This window comes from Aptenodytes patagonicus, chromosome 14 (genome assembly GCF_965638725.1).
Source record: "Aptenodytes patagonicus chromosome 14, bAptPat1.pri.cur, whole genome shotgun sequence".
Lineage (NCBI taxonomy): Eukaryota > Metazoa > Chordata > Aves > Sphenisciformes > Spheniscidae > Aptenodytes > Aptenodytes patagonicus.
This window is the reverse complement of record NC_134962.1, coordinates 10,317,109-10,335,631: the sequence shown is the minus strand read 5'-3', so window position 1 is coordinate 10,335,631 and position 18,523 is coordinate 10,317,109. Positions and strand designations below refer to the sequence as shown.

The 18,523-nt window shown below is 38.7% G+C and overlaps 1 protein-coding gene across 2 annotated transcripts in view; it reads right to left on the bottom strand.

The window, feature by feature from the left end:
- PREX1 (phosphatidylinositol-3,4,5-trisphosphate dependent Rac exchange factor 1) overlaps positions 1-18,523 on the bottom strand; it is a 176,825-nt gene that overhangs the window by 24,735 nt on the left and 133,567 nt on the right. For both annotated transcript variants that reach the window (XM_076351609.1, XM_076351610.1), the window contains exons 15-21: positions 16,756-16,828; positions 15,269-15,411; positions 8,007-8,099; positions 3,547-3,695; positions 2,541-2,626; positions 683-819; positions 58-229 (exon numbers count right to left, since the gene is read on the bottom strand). In XM_076351609.1, coding sequence (XP_076207724.1) covers positions 58-229; positions 683-819; positions 2,541-2,626; positions 3,547-3,695; positions 8,007-8,099; positions 15,269-15,411; positions 16,756-16,828 — 853 coding nt within the window. The remainder of the gene's footprint in view (positions 1-57; positions 230-682; positions 820-2,540; positions 2,627-3,546; positions 3,696-8,006; positions 8,100-15,268; positions 15,412-16,755; positions 16,829-18,523) is intronic.

Below are 18,523 nucleotides of genomic sequence, written 5' to 3'. Positions count from 1 at the left end.
TTCCTTCCTGAAGCCCCTGAATCTTCCCTAGGTTTCTTTCCCCATTAGAATCTTTACCTGATTCCTGTTGGCTATTTTGAAGGGGATCCAATTCTGCACCTCCTTCCAGTGAAGAGTCTTCTTTGCTGGAGCCAGGATGACTGCCATTCAGATATGCAGTGGACGCTGCTTGCTGAACTCTGTCCTCCTCAGCATCTTCATGTGTTCTGTAGACCCACTGGTACAATCCCTTTCAAGAGATATAGGCTTCAGCTATGACCTCAGTAAAAATGCCCGATCTCTGTATGTTTGGACTACAAAGGTGAATCTAGCTAACAATTTTATATCTTCTAAGTTGGCTGAAATATCAACATTCCCCCAGCTTTCCTCTGAACTTCAGAGAATATAAAATCTAGATCAATATCTGGGTGAACTTCTAATTTTAGCAATAGTTAATAATATTTAGTACTGTATGCAGTGTATGAATTGGCACACATCTTATTTGTAGATGTTCTGCAACTATAGGCAACTAATTAGCTCCCTCAGTTTTACTAGGACCTTGGCATGGGAGTAAATTAAGTCAAGAGAGACATGTATATAAGTTGGTTTTTTGAATATTTAGTGAGCATAAAAGCACAGAAGAAGGGGAGGACAGAAGGAGGGCAGGAATTAATGTACTTCCTCTGAGGTTTTGTATTCATACCAGTGCTTCCTGTTGTCTGGTCCTGTAGGCTGTAAAGTGCTCCAGAACTTCCATATAATTTCCATGTGTTGCATTATTCCCATTAACTTTCAAAATACACTGCCCTGGATGAAGGCCCACAGCTGCAGCCTCAGAACCTGAAAAATCAACAGGAGAGGAGTTAGACAGTAAAGGCACCTAACTATGGAAGAGAAAATTGGAAAGTTTGCAAAGGGTTTCTGGTTAAGAAGAGTAAGAAGAAAAAGCTAGTTGAATGCATGTCATGAATACAACATAGCTTTGTTGTATAAGGAAAACATCATGCACCTATCCTTCACATTTTCAGCAGTGCTGGGAAAAACAGAGACCTCCTAGACCTAAATGCATTCATGCTAGAAACTGAAATTCCTCTGGGAAATCATTTGGGATTCTTACATGGCTCTTCTAGCCTTATGATTACATTAGCTGAGGTCTTGCTTAAATGTGAAGTTATATTTGTTTCAGCTTGTTGCACTTGAAAGATACAGAACACTTGCATGTTATGCAGTTTGCCATGGTCTAAGAAAAAGACTATGATGTACTTAAGTCTAGAGTGCAATGTCCAACTTCAATGGATGTATTCCAGATTCACGTGAACAAGACTCAGAGCCAAATCCAGCTCCTAGAAATCTACAATTAAGGTGATTAACTTTTTTAAGGCACCATCATTTAAAATTCATACAGTTATATTCCAAATGCAATTTGTCCTTTGCTAGCAAAATCCTGAAAAAGGAGAATCTTTCTAGCTGGCACTTCCAGTTTGCACTCTTCAGACTGTTAAAAAGTGGTTATAGGTGCTGTTATGAAAGAGTGTAATAAATGTGTCTCCCTGAGAACATCGTTTGTTGCATTTGCGTGCTACCTGTTGTCTGTATACTAACTGCACATCTTTGGATATATATATTTGTTCTGAAGGAAGGAAGTGGTACGTGTCTGAAAGGTCGTATTTTCTGCCTCTGCTCAAAATAAAGGTTAGAGCTGTTCTTTATTTGCAGCTCATTTCACATTTCAGTTACGGAAGTAGTAAATATCTCTGTCAAACTGTGTTTTCCCCTTTTAAAAAGAACAAGGACAGCAGTTCACTTCTATCTTATATTGGTAATTTATAGCAGTATAAGCCAATGTAAAGGGAGAAGTAGTCTTCAAGTCTTATACCACACCTTGTGATGTCCATTAAGAAACACGATCTGTCTACCAACCTGCTGATCCCACAGCACATTCACAACTGCAGTGATCCAAACTGTGGCTGACCACAGGCAAAAATACTGAGGAAGCAACAGGCAGCATTACACCTCAACTTTTTCTCAGCCACCTCAGTTTTAAATTTTTATTCCCTGTGGCTGTACAGCTGTATCTTAGTAGTCTTAGAAGAAACAAGGTTAGGATCACTATGAAAGCGCATTTCTAGCTTGCAAGAGCTCAAGTGACAATGCTTTCTGAAGAGCCTTTCCACAGTACTGTGGATTGCAGTATCGCCAAGTTTCTTCTACTGTAGAATTAAGGTATTCCTTGTTTTGTGTTGATGGGATTAGTGGCCCAACACTCAGTTCATAATAATGATGCCATTTTCTTAGACTCTATTTAGATTATAAGCACTTTGAGGCAGGAACTATCTCGTTGTTCTATGGTTTTATATACGAGCGCGATCCTCCTCTATGACAGGGGTTCCTAGTCGTTACGGTTACTAAAATAAGTTGTCAGAACTTGTTTAGAACAAGTTTGACAATGAAACCTGGATCCTTCTTGATTGAGATGTATACACACACACGCACACTTTATATGCACGTGTATATATTTAGCTGTACTCCAAGCTTAACTATACCACAGCCTTTCTACTTACCTCTTCCTACTGCATGAACATATGGTGGTGCTGCTCCCCGTATCTGAAAGCAAAGTGCTTCAGGACAATCTGGGATTTTAATAATCCTGCAGGTAAATCAAGGAGAAGAGAAAGCAGCATTTTAAGTTAGGCTGCCAGAGCTCTGGGCAGTTCTAACAGCATCTTTCCCTGGCATTCACAACTGTGTTTTCGATTAAAGAAAGCACCCATGTAGTTTACAAATAAATAACAAATAAATAGACCTGAAGAAATCATCCACTCCACCTTCGTTCTCCAAGGCAGATGAGAGACTCTTTTTGTTAATTAAAATTTGGCACTTCCAAATTTATTACATCTTTAAGTGAATAACACATGACAGAAACTTTCTATGGTATTTTTATTCCCTTTCACTTCTAGGCAAACTTCAGTGCAGCTCTGCTGACTTATACCAGCTGAGGATCTTTTCCATTAAAAAAGAAAATAGACTGGACAAGACATCCTGGACTAGAATTTAGTATCAAGTGCTCATTGAGACGTTCAATTCTATGGCAAATTCTGGGATTATAGAATCTAATAATGCACAAGACATTAACAGGGCCAAGCCTCGTCATAAGACACAATAATGGACTGAAAAACCGTAAGGGCTGATGTTGTTAGAGTCATCCAGAAATAAGCCAAGCTTTAATGGGGTGGAAATAGCTTTCCTTTGGACATATATTTATCTGAGAAGCTTCACACCTGAGACAGAATGACAATCCTTGTGATTCAGTTCTGTTTGTGCACAAGGAAGCCAAAAGTTAACTGCAGTATAAAGAGAACATATCCTAACTTGTTCTAAAAGCACAAGGTTCACCACTGAAAACCTGTGACTCTGGTATCTTTTTCATTTATGTTATTTGTTTTCCTATTGAACAGCTTCTGCATAGCAAAGTGTTTACAGTAGAGTTTTCACTACAAATTGTAGAAAAAATATTTAGTAATTGACGTTTCTAGATAATCTTCTCTGTCTGCTCATCTTGGCACTTACTCTTTTGATTTGGTAGCTACCAGAAGCCTAAGTGGCCTTCGTGAGCAGAAGGACTGGTTTAAGATGGTTTCCACTTCTGAAAACGGGCGTAGGAATATTAAGTCCTCATTGATGGAATAGATTTTTCTTCCCGTCTGCAGGCCAGCCATCTGCAAACAAAACAAACACCGCAGAAAACTTTGGATCATTGGCAGCATCTCTGAAAGTTCAGGCTCCAAGTTCAACCGTTCTCTACTTAGAGACGTTCCTAGGATTATTGTCATATGGAATCTGTATACACAGTGTTGATTCATCAAATTATTTGTCAGTCACCCTTAAAGTTGTCTGCATTTAGAGAAAACAAAGAGATTTCACCAATATCTGTATAAATATGCCACATTACTTTGCAACAGATATATCTTCGTACTTTTCTGCTACAATTTTTTTAATAGGGGACTACTAAAAAAGGAGACTGTTAAAAAAAGGGGATTAAAATATAGGGGATTGTAATAGACTGGCTGCCATATCCACTGCGATACAGAAGTGTGACTTCTCACAACTTACAGCTCAGGCACAGGGAGCCAAAACCACAGTTTTCAACTACTAGCCATGCAAAACCAGTATATACCCAGTCACATCAGTAAATGTAACCTGTTTTTAAGCGGTGGTAAAAACCTGTCTCTGCTTTAAGTGAACTACTGGCTCTTCATCAGCCTAAAAAGCCACAAGATTTTAATTTTAATTCCTAGCTTTTGCACTTAACTTTAGTTATTTGGTCATGGTCACACAGGAATTCAGAGACAGATCTGATGACAGAATCGAGATCCCTTATTCTGCCCACTGGACAATAACTCTAAACATACCTCTTGATGATCTATACCAGTTAAAATGTGACATAGCAGCACTTAAACTAGGTGTTAGGATATCAAGGAAATATAAAATTCCCTTTAATGGAGTAAAAAGAAAAAAAAAATATATTATTAACCCTTCCCAGGTTAGAGTTACTTCCTATCACTTCAAGATCCAGCAGTTGGGCTTTCTTCTAAATGTGACAAACTCTTTTCCTGTTCTGCCTGGAATCCATTGACAAATTTCTTGACTTGGAAAAAGGAGGTCTAAGCAGTACTACTCCCACATGTGAAATCTGACCTGTTGCAAAAATGAATCTGGAAACGTAGGACTGGAAAACCCTGCTGACTATGTCTATGCATGGCTTCACTTAAATATATTTTGTGGTCTGAAAGTCAGAGATCAGTTTACCTACAAAAACTTGTACTTTTTTTCCTCAAATCAAAGCTATTAAAAGGAAAAACTACAACGTGCTCTCCTTGATTTAATTCTCAGACTCTCATCACTTGACAACATCCTCTTGTGTACCTGGAAATAACATTTTTCATCTTTCTTTTTTTTGTAAATAATCTCTAAAATGGATAATAGGGATAAATAGCAATAGAGATTTTAACTTAAGATAGAATTTGACAAACTTTGGTTTATAATTCAATTGAAATGTTTCCGCTATTTGCATTTACTGATACTGATGAGTTTATTATAAAGTAAAAATTATTATATAAATTTCTAAAGTCATTATGTTTTAGGCCTAATTTTCTCAAAGTAGCTCATGCACTTAATGTATGTGCGCTTAGCTAAACTCTTTGCATACCTGCAATCATTCTACCTGTGGATGACCTCTTTATATGCCTAACTTACTGCTTGTGCATACGGGACACATACCTGCACACATAATCATAGCAAATCCATGAACATATGAGGTATAAAGTCGCATATTAAACCCTACAAACTAGCAACTTTCAAATAAAAATCTGCTACTCTACTGGGATATAACTAACCAGGCTAAGGAAGATTAGACAGCTTGTATCTTTAAGAGTAAAGACCTACAGTGTCACAGAGCTTCTGAATAACGGATGCTCCTTATGACAGCTCAATGCAGTTGTCTGGATCCGGGCCACTGTTTTTTCTGAAATGCCAGCAGCTTGCTATTTGCTGTTCATCTGCATGGCCATTGGCCAACTGGCTGCTTGTAGAACACGCTCTGTTCAAACACTAGACAGCTGCTTGTCAGTTGGCTGTTCAGAGTAAGACAGCAACCACACCTCCCAAAAGGATAATTTTCATTGTTGCTTCCTTCTGATAGACTATCATTCATAAACCAGCTCCAGGATTAAAACTTGTGGGAATAAGCCCAGCTACAATTAACCTGCAGGTGAGCTGGGTTTGAAAGGAAGATAAGGTACAAACTGAGGAGACATTGACTTTCTGAAGGTCTTTCTGATGACACATGAACTTGGAACAGGCATGGGATGTGCCACAGTCCACATCAACCAACCACTGCTATATGATTTGTTGTGACCCTCCGTCTAGGTGAGCTGAGCAAGCGTTAATAGTCACAGGCAGCTGCTGCCAGGAGCATGGGGGGACAATTCCCACAGGCGAGAGTCCCGGCCTGAGAGCTGCCCATCATCCAGGATCAGGAGAGAAAGTGCATGAGCAGTGCCCACTAGGGCACTATTCTACCTAAGGGCCAAAACTGAGAAGCTGAACACAGATGTCAGGCGAAGAGTTCCCAAACTGCAGTTCAGGTACCCTATCAGTACAGGAATTTGATGTTCCAGTAATTCTTTTAACAACTTTCAAACACAGTTTGGGAACTGCTTCTGGCATAGGCAGATCTAACAGCTCACAAAACAGTTTCTAAAAAATCTCGAGAAGAGAAAAGACACTAATAATAGAAAGAACAATGCTTGGCAACTCTGATTTTGGATAAAAACCCCAAAGACCCTTGTTGCACATGCATGAAGTTCAACGCTCTGTGCCGCCACAACCTGTCCATAAGGATTTTTTTCCAGGTATGCTAGGAAAAAGAGATCACAATCCCAAACTCAAACAGATTGTGTTAATCTTGAATAAATCCACGCAAGTAATAGATTTGTTCCCACTTAGTTGGTGAACCTGGAATCTTATTCTGGCCTGAAGTCTGACAGTCCTAATGAATGCAATACACTGTGATAGGCATTGTGAAGCAAAGCTGCATGTCTTAATTTTTATCCCTAAAGAGTGTGACAGCAGGCATAGGGTCTCTAAATGGCCTACAGCTGCTGAGCCACACAGAACTACATGCTGGATATCCTTCTAGTATCACAAAGCAATTAAAAAAGCCCAAGAATGTAATGAAATGCATTACTGTCGGACCTCAGGTCTTTCCAGAATGAGCTGACAGCCCTCTGGTTCAGAGAGATGCAGATTTAGTTCTTTTCTGGAGCAATATTTTAAGATCAAGTTGAAAAGACAGGCTTATGGTCACAGATAGTTTGTCTTGGAAGATCAAGAAAAAGATTCCTTAGAAAATTGTGTGCTTCTGTTGTCTTAAAACACAACAGATTTGCAGGGTATTCCACAGGCATCCAGCCAAAGAAGCAGAAGGATTATCTGTCAGGCAATGGTTTACAGCAGAGGTTTAGAGTAATAAAATTTTTGGCCAATCTATGTTGATTTGGAGCATGAGGTAGAGCATAGGATTGGTTTCTCTGGTGACCAGAAAACAAACGAGAATCAGGAATACTCAAATAATTTAATTCTAATATTAAACTTCAGTTCAGAATTCCTTCCCGTTTGACACTCTCAACTTGCTAAAATCAGCCTGTCCACTTCAGCTGTTTGCATTGGGCGAGTCATCCAGGAGTTATCTGGAGCCTAAAGCAGTGACCAACAAATGAATGTGGATGTTAAAAAATTCTGTAATGGTTGTCTTGGACTTTTAATTAGAAGTACTGTCTGTGTGCTGCCACAATTTACTGTGAAACCCTGGACAAGCCATTTAGTCCTCTCTTATCTTCATAGGTGCTAGAAGGCACCTAAATAGCTTTTAAAAAATAGACTTTCAGCCTGTCTGTGCCTTATTTCTGTAAATGGAGGATCACATTGTGTTATCCACTCAAGGGTTTTGTATGGATAAACAAATGATTATGAAATACTCAGTTCCTATGACATTTGGGCCATCTATGTGCCTCAAAGAAACAAAGCAAATATATTCTGTAGAGCTCTTAAAAAATACCAAGGAGAGTAATGAGTGCATGCTTTTTAAGGAAAAAATACAAATCTAAAAATATAGCTTTCACTCAAATAAACCTGTTTCTCATTGAACATCTTTGCTATCCCAAAATAATGTTACTTTTCCTCCCTCCTCGAATTTAAGTTGCTAATGAACCTGAGGTATGCTATCATCACACAGAGATACTGCTGTCCTATCACTTATCAAAAATATTCAGCAAGTCACCCAAAGATGCCAAAACATTTAGCAATTTACAGAAACAATTTATTACCACAAGAACTGTAGAAGACACCCAATTTTCTATTAGCTGCCTTTAAAATGAAACAGACCTTAAAAGGATGGTTTTGTACCTTTTCAAAGCATTGAAATATTCTTAGGTACCAAACCCAACATATTTATGAATGTCAGGTCATACCTCTGCAGAAGACCCTTGTCGAACTGACTTCACCACGATTGCTTTGTTCTTTTCTTCCATGTCAAATCCATAGTCATCCTCTTCTGGTAAAATCTTAAAAAGAGCATAAGGTAATGCTTCATAAATACTGAGTCAGCTGAAAAGCTGAAGGATGGAGATGAGAAATTGGACTTTTCACTGCAAGCCACGATTGACATAGACTTGGAGATCTTAAGGCTGAAAGGGAATATTAGGTCATTTGGCCTGATCTCCTACATAACATAAGCCATAAAATTTAATCTAGTTATTTCTGCATTGACCCCTTACTACACTAAAGCAGAATTTCCAGAGAGTTATCCAGTTATGATCTGCAGTCTTTAAGAAGTGAAGAATCTATTCCCGCCCTTGAGAGCTTGTTCCAATGGTTAATCAATTCTTCTGTTAGAAACTGCATTTGGTTTTAACTTCTAGCCCTTCATTCTTCATTAGATCTTTCACTTTTAGGTTACGGAATTCATCAATATTCAGTATTTGCCACTGGTGAATGTACTTACAGATCAAACTGTAGTCATTTATTTATTTTTTAAAAAACATCCCACATACCCAATAATGAACAATCTATGAGTCCTTCTTAGCTATCATTTTCAGATAAATTGGGGATCTCAGGCTTATTTCTTATAGATAATACTACACACTACATAAATTACATCATAATAGTTGGTCTGCTGGCTAAAATTCTGGATGACCAGTGACAGAACAATTTCTCACATCTATAGGTCCTTCCTCTAGCGAACAGGCACATAAGCTTTGTGTTAGGGAAAAAAATACAAGACTCATGTCGTGTTCAGTTTGCACCTTTTATGGTTGACAGAAGACTTGGTAGTTCTTGCTCCTGAGAATCTGCTTCCTCTTATTTGCACTGAGGTCACACAGACCTGCCTTATAAATGTTTTTTAAAATCATATCAATCATGGCAAATATATGTTTCACTCATCCTTTTCTAGTGGCTTATTAACAATGAAAAAAAAGCTTAACAACTCACTTCCCATTTTAAAAAAATAAAGCAAGCTTGGCCACTGGTAAATGGACAAGTGGAAATTCTACCAGATAAACATCTTGCATTTGAGCAAACACTGCGCATTTAAGAACCATCTGATAAATTAGAATTGAGTTAAAAGGAAAAATAAAGCTATCTATAATCTAGCATGCCACTGGGAAAAAAAAATTACTGAGAATTATTTCCTTGATTCTGATGATTCCTGCACTTTTTAAAAATACTCTCCTTTTTCTATTGAAGTCAATGTCATCAGCATATAAGCTTTGTCCTTTTACAGGAATTCACCTTAGAAAAAAATTAAAGACATAGAATCATCCTTTCCTGCAGGAGCCATACAGCCATGTTACAATAATGCATGACATAATATATCTGCAGGGAAAAAATTCTCATCAGATGATGTTCAGATTAAATGATGGACAGGAAACTGAAAACACTGAAAGGTAAGCCTGCCATTCTTGGATATTTCTAACAAAATATTTTCAGAAGCAATGCTATTTATGCAAGTTTAATAAAAGGACAGCTTAGAAAATTGGGTATATCACTGGTTCGATTTTTAGTGTTGCAAGTGTAATGAGTTTCAGCCCAACACAATATTTACTTTTATCACTTCACATTTGGGATTAAATAGAAAATTTCTAGGATAGCTCTCCCATCCAATTCTCATTATACATTTGAAGGGACTGTTCAGTTTCTTTTGTTGGATTTTGAAAGCATATGTGAAAAGATATTTAAAAATTTGGAGGCTTTGATTTGCCAAACTTAAGAAGCCAGCAGCTACGCGAACTTACATGATCTCTTGGGTGCAGCTACCATTACTATGCATGAAGATCTTTTATATGCTATCATTTTTAATAACCTACCTTTCTCTGTTCATTAGTACTGCAAAAATGTATTGTTTGAAAGCAAAGAACCAAAATACTTTTAAGAAACCCCAAGTGCATCAACATTAGGAACTTTATCACCATGTTGTAAAGAAAGAAATCTCACATTATGTATACTGACACTCCTGTACTGGGGACACTCTCTTATGAAAAGGCAGACTATGGATAATATTCAATATGCAATACTTGGAGAAGGCTATGATTCATTCTTTATTATAAAGTAGTAATACCTTGCAATTCCACAGCTGAACACCATTCATCCCTAAGGAATCCAAAGCAATTAACTAACTTGCCATCTACAAGAATTATTTCTGTTCCCCTGAAATCCAATCAGGTTTCTGAACGTAAGGCAGCAGCTGTTTAATCTTGAAAGACAACCACGTCAAAAAATGAGACTGTATGAGAAATAAGCATGTTTAATCAAAACCAGAGGACAAATGTAGTCGGAACGTAATCAAAGAGAATTTTGGCAGAGATCGGGGGGTGAAGAGTGGGGAGAAGAAAAACTATGCAAAAAATGGTCTATTACACCTGTACCTGTCACATTCATGAAGCATTTTTGGCATGTGGGTCATGATGCTTGTGTAGTACCTCTCCATTTCTCTCCCTTCCTGTACAAGGAGGATTATGGAGTCAGAAAACACTTGTGGCATGGGGATGCTCAGAGTCTATGAAGGGAGATTTGACAGATTTCCAGGAGAACGAAGACGACAGAGATGTGAAGCAGCTTGATGTTCAGCTATGCAGTAGCTTCCAGCATTGCATCAGGCTAATGTCATGAGAGCATGACTTTAATGTACAGGGTATAGTGTCTGGTTTACCCACCACATTTGCTGATCCCTCAAACTGCATACACACGAAGGGCCTTGGGTTGGGCACTAAGATTCCCCCCAGTGAAGGAGGCGAAGGAACTGGATCCATTTCACTCTTGGCAGCCTCCCCAGGCGGCTCCTACTGTTCATGCAGAAGCAGGAACTCTCAGCCTAAACTCCTGGGGACATTAGCAGCAGATGAGGCAGCACAGGCAGATCAACCACCATTTCCTAAACTAGGGTCCACCCAAACTATTCTATGATTCTATGCACATCCTTCTCTCACAAACTTCCCTACAGCTCTCCAGCATAAACTCTTCTCTGTTGGACACACTTGAACAGTCTGACTTGGTTAAGAATTTCTTAAGGAGCAGTGACTTATCAGATAATGTCAAGTCTGAATGCTTCACAAAACTGATGAGGTTTCTGTGGTCCTCAGCAGCATTCATTTGAAGAGAGCTATTTTCCTGTCACCTCATCTCCCAGGTTGTTCCAGTCTCCCCAGCCTTTCAAAAGTTCCAAGCTCTGGGGCACTAAAACAAAATTTGAAAAGACAAAATTTCTTTCCAATGAGAAGCTCCAGAATCTAAGCCACCCCTACTGCTTTTATATTTAAAGGTGTGTTTTGCCACATTAGCAAAATAGCCTTAATACATACAAAATGACTCAAAGTTTCTTCTGGTTTGTGAGCTTTGAAATTGAGCACTGAAACTGAACTGTTCATTCTGAACAGTGAAAGATTTACAGCCTAAAGGATGTTTTTCACTTCAGAGTTCGCTGTAATTTTTAGTATCCAAAATCCACTCAAAGCCCTTATCTGGCCACATACACCTGGATGACGGATGCCTCCTGTTACTGACTTGCCAGCCTGTCTCCTTGGGAGATCAGAAATCCCTACAGGATGGGCTTTTATTAGTGGCTCTCTTCCCAGGGGTGTTTTAAATCAATGATCTGAATTCTCAAGCTACAATAGACTGTGGTACACTAGTATAATGAAGAACAAAGGGAAATCTCTTTTTTGCTCTCCCTCTGCTGAAAATTTGCAGTATTAGGTCGTTTTGTATTAGCACAACACACAAAAATAATTCTCCTGGAATGATCAAAGATGGAAGAGATTTTTATCAAGGACCAAGTATGGCTTTATTTGAGTAATACAAATTACTATTATTTATTCATAGTTAGAATAGGAGAAATGTGTTCTATAGTTCTATAAGAATTTTAAGGTGAATGCTATGTTTATTGGATCGGCTGGTTTAAAATGGAGAAGACATGAACTCAAATGATAATACTACCTATTACCTAAAAACTTGGTATCTGAAGTGCTGAATTATAAGGACACTTTCATTTTCAAAGCTGATTCTAGATGTAACAGCAGTAGCAAAGCCCTGTGGATAGATGAGATTTAGCATCCTAATTTCCAGATGGTAAACTGACGCAAGGAGTGACTTAAGGTCTTGCTCAGGCCACACAGTGAGTTCATGTGAGAAGTTAAATTAAAACCCAGGTAGCCCTGACTTCTGTACTCAAACCATTGGCTTTCATCGAATATGCTACAGTACTCAGGCCCCTGCATGAGCTGAATTCCAGGACATGCCACAACCCTGGCTGTGAACTGCAGTGAGACACGGCAACTACTCTCTCCTGCAACTACTGCAACACACTACTGAAACTAAGAAATAGGGGATACCGTGGAGGAATGTAGGAGATATCACAGGTCTGGAAAGTTGATGAGGTTTAGACTTACAGTCCAGATCTCCAATCCAGCACAACAGTTTTGAGAATGCTACATAAAATGTACACAGGCATCATCTTCAGAAATCACTGGAAATGCTTTTCTGTTGAGATCAGGTAAGTGATACGTCAGAGTCTTCTGGGGACTCTAGCATCGTGTGTGCATTAAACCTCTTAGGCAACTTTGATGGAGGCCCATCTCTACAGGCAACTACCCTTGTCTGAGACTCAGCTCCAGGCTACCGGCTTTAATTTGTGTTGTGGTTGGCTTGGGCTAACAAGTAGAGGTGCTGATCACAAGTTAACAGCACACTGCAGTAACCAAGTCACAATGCTTGGAGTCAATCCAAAATCTAAATTCTCTTCAACTATGCAAAGAATGTTGTATATTTTTTCAGTTTCTCAAGATTTATGTCCTTCAATGAGAAACAATTGCACAAATAAATGAGTATTAAATTTCGTTTGAAGTGCATTTTTTCAGACTGAAAGCACTTTTTTCCTTGGCATTTCTAATGATATGTTTGCCAAAGCTTCTGTTGTTTTCTGTTTTCAGGGGCAAGCTCTCCAGTGGTAGAGCAAACTTAGATGAAGGGGGTGGGGGAAGCTGTCCATTAAACAGCTAGGATTTCATGGCAGTAGAAAAGCATGTTTCAAAAGCCAGTGCTGAGGAAATTCCATTAAATTTCCTATGGTGGGATCGGGTGATGGGGAGGATCAATGCCCTATCATGAGTGTAAAGAGGCAAGTAGTGATGTTCCACAGACAGCAAAGCCTCAGGATTCCAGCTGCTCACAATTGCTAAACACAGAATAACACAGAAGTCAGGCACAAATGTTTTTGTGGAGAAGTGTAATGCATTTACTGTACTGCTATTTGTGGGATCTTCTTTACAAACATTCAGGGGACTGCTAATTTATTTGTGAAAACGAGGGCAACTCATAACTTTAGCATGACTACTACTCATTTGACAAAAATCTGTGCCCTCTAAGTAGGAGATTTCTTATTCAGCACTTATTCATTGCTGTTCATTTCAGATTGTTTACTTTTTGAGATGGGACTGCATTTTGTCAGAGGCTAATTTCAGATCTACACTAATACTAATAGTAAAATTATCCCTGTTGCAAATATTTCAGTTACCAAATTATGGAGTGACTGGAAGGACCAATTAGGGATTACAATTAATCACTAGTAAATAGTCCATGTGCAAGGTTTGCTTGTTTGTTCTGTCTCTTTAGTGAATACTAATAAATGACTATTACATTAACAGAAAACAGAATCAAAGAACTTTAAATCCCTCATTTCACAGCTAACATATTACCGTTGTGAGTTTTGGCATTTTAACAGAAGTGCCTTGAACTCACAGAAAAAAGTGGGAGAGACATACTAGTCAATCTGTTTCCTCAAACTGTCTTGTCTTGATAAGGTGGAAAATTAAAAATACCTGAACAATGGCAGTTCCCACCAACTTACATGAAACTGATCTCTGAGTGCTTTGCAAATCACAGTTAAAAAAACCCACAAAGTGTACCACCTTTTAACTGCTTCCCTTTATCCAACAACTCTCTGTGAGGATAATCATATTAACCTGACACTCCAGTCTCTGGCACTGGATGCATAGAGGAATAATTTTGAGGGACCATGGTGCTTTAAATATTACTTCTGGACATTCAGACAAACACAGATTGGTCTCCCGGGAGACAAGACAACAGTGAGACAGTGAAGTTTGTGTGAACCACAGGAAGAATTTTCCCATATAATGGACCTCTGGATCTTTTCCAGCAATTCTACTTTTCCAGTTTCTGACCCAAGTTTTTCTCCTGCTCCTGCATTCTGCCAGTGTTCAAAGGAAGAAAAAGATGGGCCTGGAGCCACTGGCAGTAAACAAGGATTTCAGAACAAAGAGTTTGCACCAATCCGACTACCAAGTCCAAACAGCATTAGAATAATCCCAGTACAGTAAGGACTGTGATGGCATTTAGTGAGGTGGGAATCTGGAGATAACAGTAATGTTGCAAAAGCATGAACATAAAGAACAGTATTTTTTGGTTAATGGTTTCCATAAACAAAGTAAAGCTGATACTTGATCCACTAATGCAGGGCACATTCATATCACTTAGACAATGATCTCCTGAAATAGATACGTTCTTATCAGTCTTTTAACTTGCATCTGAATCTACCTCACATATAAGGGTGTTTAAACTGTGTTTAAACTTGATGGCAGACCTCTCCCAAAATAGTAGTGCCCATTACTTTCTCCTCTACCACACCAGCACTGTGGTGCCTGCTCAGTGAACTCAAGAAACGTATGATGCTTGCTAAGACAACATCTCCAGCTCCCAGCTCACTTCCAGACTCTCTCAAGGGCTTCTTGGGAATAGAAAGTGATTGGGCTCTGAACTGGATGAAATGGTCATATCCGAGTCTCCTCTTTTCTTGAGACCTAACAGAAATAGGCAGGAACTCACTTGCATTTGCACATGTGTGTGTGAGCTGTGAATCCAAAGCTCCCAGGTAGTGCAGGATGGTCACATGCTAGAGAAGGGACCCTGCAACTTACAGATTTCCCTTGCTACGAGTAAGCTATATGGTCTGCCCAGCTAGAAAAGTCAGAGCTACAGAAGTTGGAGCTCTACAGCAAAGTAGCTCAAGAATTAGTATTTATGCAGTGAAGAAAAGTCTAGCTACAGGTGCAATTCCCCATTTCAATTCTACTCTATTACAATTTTCCTTCTCATTCTCCTCTAGTATAAAACAATACCAGTTTCACAGAAACATCAAGGTTTGCCTTAACATATTTCTTACCAGAAGACTCTTTCCCAGGATGTTTTCCACAAGCTTGAAGTCATTACGTAATTGTTTGCTCTTGGAACTGGTGCCTTCCATCTCCTCATCAGCATAAAAGCGGAAATATAAGGATTCATCCTTAAATTCACTTTTCTCCAGGACTGGAAATAATATATATGAAATACATACATGCATTTACACAGAGAAAGAAAGAGAGAAACAAAAAAAAGTTAAAGGAAATCCTAAACATTTCCCCAGTCTTTACAGAACAAAGACCAGATGCTTCCCTATCAGTCAGCTATTCAGCTCTACATTTTTAAGCTACCACTGCATTTTAGAGATATACTTTTCTTCACAGTGCATAGTAGCTCATGATATAATGTTTGACCTCCTTGGCATGTAGAATGCATATAAAATGCAAAGATCCTCTTGGAAGAAAGATGCTACTCAATACCTTATGCTCCTTTCCCATGTCAAAATTAATATGGTAAAACTATAAAAGGAGCAAAGAGGAGTAAAATGGCTGTTTAAAGGTAAGTGAGATGGCTAAATAGACTAAGACTTTTCAACCTAAAAAGGAATTGAGAGGGAAATGAGATCTATAAAATTCTGGAAGGCATGACAAAGTTCTTTACCATGTTTTCAAATACAAGACCTGGGGGCTTTAAATAAAAGCAGCAAGTGACAATTTTAAAACCTGAGGAACAACTTCTTCATTCAACATGTACTTATGCAAAGGAACTCCTTGCCAAAGGATGCTATGAATGCCAAAAGTTTACATGGGCAAAAATCAGACCAAATTCTTTAAAGAAAAACAATTATTCTTACATTCTTATCAAGTACTGTGCAAATTCTCTATTAGTTATTTACAATAATCTGCTCTCAAAAACCCTATTCAATATATGGAGAGCAAATGTTATTTATGACTAAAACTGGATGTTTCATTGGACAAACTATGTTTTACTCTTAGGACTTTGTGTGTGCTATTTGATAGTGATACAGATGATTTGTTTACTTTCCCAGTTTAGCAGCAGCATCACTGAGGATGGATGATGTCTAACTTGGCAACTTGGCACTTCAGATTTGGAAGCTTCAGAGATTCAGCACTGAGGGTTGTGCTTGTTGTCCAAGTGGCAAGAACTAGGCAATTTTACTTTGTACCTGACATTTCTTGGTAATATTTCAGGACAGTACTTGGTTTGTGCATTGGTCTGATGGCTCTGAAAGAGATGCAGTGAAAAAACATTCCCCTTCTAGCTTGTCTAATCGCTTCAGGGCTCATCATAACTATTAGCAAGGGGATTCACTTGGGAAGGTACTAGGCTTAAACATTTCGTGTAAGCTCAAAGACTGCTTTTTAGAACGACCTGCTGGGATGCCTGCAGTTGTATACATGTCAGCATGTATGGCACAGCCTATAGAAAAGGGATTTTCAGACAGTCAGCTAATCTGACTGAAGTAAGAGCTCCTTTAATTGGCTGTGGGAAGTAATATTGATGCATTACCATGATGCATGAAGCCATTATTGCAGAGTCCAACACCCAGTGCGACAGCTTCCTCCCGAGTCTGACAGTCTCCCTAGAAACAAGAGGATAAATATTACATCTCAGACAGCTTCCTAAGCTAAATTATTCCCCTTCCCCACCGCATAGCTTGTGGCTCTGAAATTAGCAGGATACTCTTTGTAGGGAACAATAGCAAGAAATTAAAATAGCTACCCTGTTGCCCAAATCCCATTCATTCCTATATATAGCATTTCTTGCGTCCTACAGGAACTAGGAGGACAAAGACCAGGATTCTGGAAAGTAGCTGTTTAACCCACAAAGGGGCATAATATTATCTCAATGTAAAGACTTTTTATTTGCAATCATAGTGTCTGACTTCAGGACCCACTAGCCACAGACAATAAAACTCATTCTTAGAGAAAGAAGTTGAGAGATCTTATCTATATTCAACCAAAGGGAAAAAAACCTGAGTAAACCCAGTGTATGTGAACTCCAGAGGTCAGACTGGTTAAAACTGCAGTGGCATTCTTTTCTTACACAGCAGACCTACGAACAAAGGCTTCAGTTTCTCACTACCTGAAGCCTTGAGTGTGGAATTTTAAAACAGGTACCAAAGGTGACTTGCAAATTTACATTTACCTGAAATGGCAGCATTAAGTTTTGCATCTACAATTCAGTTAAATACAAGAAATGCCTAGTTTTCTCTACTTACCTGCTAATTTTCAGCCACAAGTGAAGACTTTACAAACACGCTCGTCGTGCTTTTTAGGCAGACATATAAGTTCTAAATAGTGCTGGTAAAAATCAGCAGGCACTATTGGTCTTACCCAGATGAAAAACATTGTTAACACTGGTCATTTGATGCAAGATTACCTGCTTCCCAGTCCCCAAATGGGCACAAGAGAACCTGGGATCTGCTATCTCACTAAGAGCAGTTGGTCGGCTCATTCCAGCAGGTAGGGGACCTGCTGCTTTGGCAGAGGAGCAATTTCAGCAAATTACTTTCAGTCCTAGTAAATTAGAAGCTGTATCCTACACAAGTATTTCACTTTCATTTTTCCGCTCCATCTGGAGAACTAGATATCCTGAAGCTCTAGCAGCAACTGCAGAGTAGCATACTGACTTTGTTTTAAGCAAAGCAGCTTGCAGACCAAGAGCCCTCTGATCTTGCCAGCAGAACATCAGTCCTACTTCAAGCCCTACTAAGGAGAGCAGTAGCTATTTGCCAGGCAAATACTGGCAAAGAACATCACTATGGTGTAAAGATACTATTTAAATACAGGATAAAACAGGATCAGCTCTTGCCAATCAGCAGCACTACTGGCTCTCGCTGAAGAGACTTTCTGAGAGCAAAAAAAAGGCATGACAATTACAAATTAAGAACTAAATACTGTTGTCTTGGTAGGAAAAAGACCAAGGCAGTTCTGGAGGAACTGCATGATTATGTAATCACACAAGGAAAGCCAAGAAAAGAGCTTTAATAAACCTGAAGTTTAACTTTTACTATAAACTAATTTCAAGTCTTCGTAAGTTCTTTCTCATTTTCAACATCCTGTCATGCGACAATTCTCAACACTCACTTCCTGTTACTTTATGGGATAAATGGGTAGTTTATTTTACAGAGGTTGGGATGTAAAAATCTAATTTAGTTTTTCAACTGTAAATAAACTGGAAGAGAAATGCCTTCTAATGTTACTCTCTTAACCTTTAGTAACCTACTTTTGTTTTAGGCAACAAAATCTTTGTGTAGGAAGGCTCTAAACCAGAC